The 6,564-nt window shown below is 40.6% G+C and overlaps 1 protein-coding gene across 1 annotated transcript; it reads right to left on the bottom strand.

Moving 5' to 3' along the window:
- Positions 1-4,424: 4,424 nt before the first annotated feature.
- Positions 4,425-6,341, bottom strand: atp6v1f (ATPase H+ transporting V1 subunit F). The gene is made up of 2 exons (XM_040048350.1): positions 6,109-6,341; positions 4,425-4,855 (listed from the first exon to the last, which is right to left on the bottom strand). Exons 1-2 carry the CDS (start codon positions 6,264-6,266, stop codon positions 4,654-4,656), a joined length of 360 nt encoding a protein of 119 aa, XP_039904284.1. The 5' UTR covers positions 6,267-6,341; the 3' UTR covers positions 4,425-4,653.
- Positions 6,342-6,564: the final 223 nt, after the last annotated feature.

Genomic DNA, 6,564 nt, shown 5'->3' with positions numbered 1-6,564 from the left:
TATCAATAAGTAAATGGACTGATGCTTACTGTATATAGTGCTTTTCTACTCTCCCAGAGTACTCAAAGCCCTCTATACAACATACCACATTCACCCAAGAACCTTTTTTTCTAAGCTTATAGTGCTTCCTAGCTATCATACACTGATGGATGCATCAGAGAGCAGCTTGAGGTTAGTATCTTGCCCAAGGATACTTGGCATCCAGACTGGAGGAGCCAGGGATCGAACCACCAATCTTCCAATCAGTAGATGACCCAGTGTTGCCAACTCCTCAGTAAGGAAAATCGCTATTGGTTGTCCTAAAAGTCGCTAAATGATGTCATCGCCTAATTTGCATAATTGGTCATGCTAAACTAATTGTAACCTATGTTGTTGGAGAGAGAAATAACATCGTGGAAGAGACATAAAGTGAGTAAAAAAACGTCCTAAATGCATTTAGAGTTTATTTAGAACTACAAATTAAATTTATTTTAGCAATTATTGTTTTTTTTAATGTCACAATTCCAACCCTGTTCCTTTACCCGGGCTTGGACCGGCAAAAGTGACCCGAAATAGGCACTCTGGTGGAGTTACTTTGTGTGTGTGTGTTTATAAGTATTTTTAAACCTTGTGATCCACAAAACAGCATAAGAGTAAAAGAGTAAAAGAAGAACTGACTGCTTTACAGGACCCGCTGCTTGTTGAGAGTAAAAGCTATACGTGCTTTCACGTCTTTTTTTAGTGACTTTTTTTCTTAGAAAAAAAGTCACTAAGGGGTCTGAAAACTAGCGACAAAGTTGCTAAGTTGGCAACACTGTGTCTGCCTGGCTGCATTCTCTAACAGCGCACTCGCAGGCAGCAGCTGCCCCGCCCCCTCGCTCAGTCGCTTAGTGTCTGAGCTCGGATCATACCAATATTAGGGGGGATTTACGCACAGTCGTAAATTCCCACAGTGTGCACTATGTGCTTCGAATATTGTGTGTAGTTTTTGTTTTATACAGTTGTCAGCCAGGCATCTAACTATGAAAAAAATTACACTCCAAAAGACCCCGGGCTTCTGAAAAAACAACCCGGGCTTAAGCCCAGTTAGCCACCCCCCCGCTCCGCCACTGGGATGGGGTGGCTGTTGCTCAGACAGAGGAGAACTGAAGTTTGACCAGGTACCAAAGCAAATCATTCGTACTGTACAAATAATGTAAATATGACGGTGTATCACGAAAGATTGATGTCAAACTGATCACTTGACCCATATTATGTTACTCGCTCTTCCAGTGAATCAACAAATGGTGAAATGAAAAGTCGAACAACAACAATGCTGTTTCTTTAGAGAGTCTTAGCTCACATGTGTGTTTATTTCATATTTTCAGTTGTTACCCTCCACGGCTAAATAAATCGGTTTCAGTAATGCACTGATATACCAGAATGGACATAAGGAGCTTCTTTCAAAGAAAAATCTCTGGTAGTGTTTTACATATTAAGCTTTGTATGTTGTTCAGTATATTTCTATGCAAAACAATAGGAATTTCAATACACAGCCGTATATTCACAGTTGAAACCAGATATTTACATACACTTTATGGAAAACACAAGAACATTTTTTTTACTGTACAACATCAATTTAGAGTAAACTTGTTTTGTTTTGATTAAATAAATATTGAAATATCTTTTGAATTAGTTAAATGTCAGAATAAAAAGAGACAGAGCTGTCTATTTTTTATCACTTTCATCAAATTTAGGAGCACATGTACACTAAGTTTATTGTTAATTAATAAGAAAACTCCAGACGTTTCCATTGTGAGCTGAAGAAGCTTCTGATAGTAGTCCATGTGAGTAAATTGGTGGCACAGCTGTGGATGCATATAAGGCAAAACACAGAGCCTGTTTCTTTGACATGGGAAAATCAAGAGATGTCAACCAAAACACCTGGAAAAGAATTGTGGAGCTCCATAAGTGTGGCTCAATTTTATATACAATTTGGTGCCATTTACAATTAAGAAATACAGATAGTTTCTGTCTTTACTCTTAAAGTTAACAAATACGTTTTTATATTTATCAATCTAAAAAAAAAAAAAACATTTAGTCTGATTTGATGTTACAATTAAAAAAGTGTTTTTATCTGAAGAGTATGTAAATATTGGGTTTCAACTGTATATTTGATGATTGTCAGCACAAAGAGGGAGAGAGAGGAACAGAGAGGGAGAGAGAGAGGAGAATGAGGACAGAACAGAGATGAACAAGAGCAGGTGAGACACACATGTTAGTCAAATGGTCGTTTATCAAAAGTATCACCGTATCATAGGTCCTCATGTATCTCGTACCTAGTGTTTCTTTTTAGGTTTGTTATTTTTCAAATTCTATATTTATTAAGTTATGCAGGCTTGTTTGCACAACAAGGCTAAATAATTATATAAACTTTTCTCAATCTAAATAGAGTTCTTTGGTAGAATTAAAAAATAAGTGTAGTGCAGGTCTATGATGATTTTTAGTGCTACTATCATCTAGTTCTGATTCTTGTTCTGTCTTGGTTAAGTCCTCAGTAGTCCTGATTTTGAACTGTTGTAGTCCTGTTTTAATTCGGATCAGTTCTTGGTCTGGTTGAATTGGGGTTTAGTCCTCGTGTCTTGATACAGCCCCGACTTTGTTCTGCCTTGCTGCTTAATTAAAAACCTAGCTTAAGGTATCCTGCATATGTGATATATTTTTTTCCTATATGAAGTCATTCTTTTTTGAACAAAACTCAAAACAGAGCCTATTAATCTTTCAGTCATTTCTACACCCCCCCCAAAAAAGAAAAAAAAAAAATCCCACATGCATACTACCCTTTAGGGCTAAGCCCCCGGGTGTTTCAAATGTCTGGCTCCGCCTCTGCCCCATCCCATAAGCGTGCAGACTTTCAGGTTAATGTGGACTCGCTCTGAGGCTGACGATACAAAGACGCTGAAGCACACAGAGAGTTCACAGACACGTGTGTGATCGATCAGCAGGACTTCAGGTTTATGATTTATTGATTGTTAAAGTCTGATGTGATGAACACAGAGCAGCTTCACTCTGATAAATATAGTTTTCAGGATTTCAGCTCTAGCGCATCAAAAGCAACAAAAACACAGTTTCAAAGTGATGACGATATCCCATTGTCCTTACCCTCACCTGTGGTCATTAGTTCTGGGGAGTAGCCAAAAGAATAAGGTTGCAGGTACAGGCAGCAGCAATGAGCTTCCTCTGAAAGGTGGCCGTGCTGTTCCTAGAGAAGGGGTGAGGATTTCAGTCATTTGAGAGGGGCTTAGAGTACTGCCGCTACTTCTCCACATTGAAAGGAGGTAGCTGAGGTCCTTCGATATCTGACCATGGCACCTCCTGCATTTGGATGAGGTCCCAAGGCAGACCCAGGACAGGCTGGAAAGTGTGTTAAATCTATTGAACAATACTTTTCACCTATTTTCATTTACAACATTTTTTTCTGACAGAAATGAGATAACTAAATAAAAAGTAATGCACAAGGACAAAAACTGTGACAAAATGTATCAACAATACGAGATCCAATCAGACGTTTTAGGTTGTGAAGAATCTCGCAACCAGTTTGGAAGTGATCCAGTCAGATGTAACTCCCTTGTACAGTAAGGTTAGATGAACACATCTGATCTGAAATGGTGCCGCTAGCTCGCTGTTTGTCATGAAAACACCTAGGAGGAACAGAAGAGCAGACACGGTGCTTTGTGAGAACTTATTGAATCAGCTCTGCTGTAACGTTGGGATATTTACTCAACTAGAGAAATTAAGATGAATAATCACAACTGGTTGGGAAATGCCTCACTTGCCTCCGGATCAGCTGGTGGAAGAGGTTGGCAGAAAATGAACTATCATAAACAGCATCAAACATCTGACTTACTCACACCTGTCTGCTGATTAGCTCATTTCTCCTCCTCCATTGTGAGGCTCAGGTGGATTTTGTTTTGTGGTCAGAATTAGCTGACCGCCACCCTATGACACCTCCACTGAGCGACACCAACAAAGATGAAACACGCCTCATAATTTAAACTGCAAACAGGGAGCTTTATTATGAAAATCCCATCAAAGACTTCCTGTTAGCTTCATTAAGCTCAGACCAAGCAAACTTTATCCTCAAGTTCTTGAATGACCTCTGGCCTTTGTGTAAGTTATTTGGGAATTTCTCAGGTCGTGACCCCTCCTGCAGCTCACAGATGTTCTGAGTGGTGGGTTCATGGATCCTGGTGTTTAGGCCAGGGTGTCTTGAAAGTTACTGAAGGACCTCCACACAGACACCAGGAGGACAAAAATACACAGAATTCCAGATGGCGCTGTGAGGAGTTTGTCTGCTGCTGACTGACACTGCCCATTTCTGCTGGTGTTTAAACCTTAAAGCTCATCACACCTGAGGCTGGAAACAAGGAGTAGCCGTGTGTGCATCCATCAAATTAAACAAAAAATAACTTTAAACAACAAGTTTATTTATTCATTTATTCGCACATCTGTTCACGTTTATAAGTTAACACATCTGGAACAAACACCTAGGAGGAGGGGCAGGTCACATGACTCAAGCAGGTTTGGTCTAAAAACGATCACATGGGCATACATCACTTCCTGGAAATAAAAGTAAACATCACAGCACAAACACATCAGGACAAATCTGTGAACCGCATCAGCGCGACTCGCCGTCTATCGGAAGTCTTCGGCAGAGAACATGCCCTTGGCACGGCGCAGGATGGAGTCCTTGGACGCATCGTACGGGTGCTCTTTGGACGGGATCTCCAGCACGGCCGGGATCGACTGCATGTGGGCATCAATGGCGTGCCGGATCATCTCAGCGATGAACTGATTTATCAGGATGATACCAATGTCGTTACGTGCCAGGAAGCTCCTGCAGAGGAGAAGAAAAAGAATAGCCCCGTCAGTCTGCCACGCCAAAGTCCAGTCACAATTTAACATCCTCAGAACCCGAGAAGAACCAGCAGAGGTGTAACAGGAAGTAAATGAAGGCGTGGTGTTTCTGAGAGTCTCGGAGGACTAACATTTCTCTCTGGTCTGTTTGTTACTGCTGAGCTTAACACAGGAAGTCAGACAATTCAAATTATTGTCAATTTAACATCATCCATCTCTAACGGTGGGTTACAGAGGTTTAGATGTAAAGGATATTCACAGATGAGTTCAATGACAGCAGAGAACACAGGAATTCCTAATCTGAAACATCACTGTAAGAGCTGGTCTGTTTTAAGATATCAAAAACATTTCCAAACTCAACAGTGATCATTGAAATCAGCTGATTTTTGAATGGAGTCTGGTGTGTGTCACACAGCACATGAGGCCATCAAGGAAAATTTCAGGAATACAACCCCAAAGCACCAGACCAACTTCTCTGAAACTAACCGATAAATGCAAGTCAACAATTAAGCAAAAGGAAAAAATGTGTGAAGCGATCATAAAAGATTATATATTATAAAATATCATAATTAATATAAAGTATTTAAATTTTTGCTGATATTAAATCCTTCATTGAAAATGCTGATTTCATACAGATTTAATAAAAAGCTCTGGTTCTTCAATAGAGTCCGGTGTGAGAGCTAACATGCTACATTTACAAAGATCGCGATTATTTATGTGTAGTTTTAATGAAGTCAGAAAGACTGAATAACTATTAAAATACAATGATTTCTGAAATCAGGTTCAGGAATCCACAGAAACAGACTGAAGTCTTTTCTAATTTTACGGCATTTAACAGGTTAAGTTCATTTCATGGGGATTAGCTGAGAGCTGGATTAATATATTGATCGGCTGATCAATCCATTACACTCTATCCGAGATCATCTAAGGGCTGAAAACTCAGGATGCTGGATGTAGTTACAGACTGGGCCCAAATACACCAGAATCCATTCTTATTTTCATCAAAAAAGCAGCCGGCCTCCTGTCCTACAGCCAGTGTTTTTGAAGTCACCGAGGGGTTAATACGGTTCCAGGCTGGTGCCGTCCGAATTATAATAAAACCGATCTGACTTTTGACCCACGAGGACCACCGAGACCTTCGGTCAGGTGACACTGACAGAAACACGTGAAAGGAGCGTTAAATCGGCTGATTTTTTTTAACACATTTTGGTGTGTGTGTGGAGTCCATCTTACTTGAAAGTCTCCTCGATCTCGGTGATGCTTGTGTCCTTCTCCACCACCAGGAAGTTCGGTTTCCGGTTCTTGTTCAGTTCTCCGATCCCGCCGAGCAAGAAGCCCGTGCACGTGTCCTCGTCTCCGATCACGGCGATCAGTTTCCCGCGGCCGGCCATCACGGAGATGCAGGTGAGATTCCCGGAGAGAAACACTCAGCTTCACGGGACACGTCATGTGAGGGATCAGCTGACCTGCACTTCCGCTTCAATATGGCGCCCCCTATAGAAATTAAAAAATATGAACGATCACTCGTTTATTTATGTGTTTTATTTTATTTTATTTTATTTTCATCTTTATCGGGCAACAATGAGGTCATATTTAGACAGCAACGTCCTCGACATTAATCCAAACATTCCTAAAATGTCACAAACGTTTATTCTTATTTATTTGATAATCGGGACAAGCACTGACGGT

This window comes from Simochromis diagramma, unplaced genomic scaffold (assembly GCF_900408965.1).
Source record: "Simochromis diagramma unplaced genomic scaffold, fSimDia1.1 OVJJ01000557.1, whole genome shotgun sequence".
Classification (NCBI taxonomy): domain Eukaryota; kingdom Metazoa; phylum Chordata; class Actinopteri; order Cichliformes; family Cichlidae; genus Simochromis; species Simochromis diagramma.
Note: the sequence above shows the minus strand (reverse complement) of the source record. Positions and strands in the feature narration are given on the sequence as shown.

What these genes read in the sequence shown, in the direction of transcription:
- atp6v1f (XM_040048350.1), bottom strand. Translation starts at nt 6,266, where the DNA reads ATGGCCGGCCGCGGGAAACTGATCGCCGTGATCGGAGACGAGGACACG. An exon ending in GAGATCGAGGAGACTTTCAA is followed by an intron (nt 4,856 to 6,108) that starts GTAAGATGGACT and finishes TCTCCTCTGCAG; the next exon opens with GAGCTTCCTGGCACGTAACG.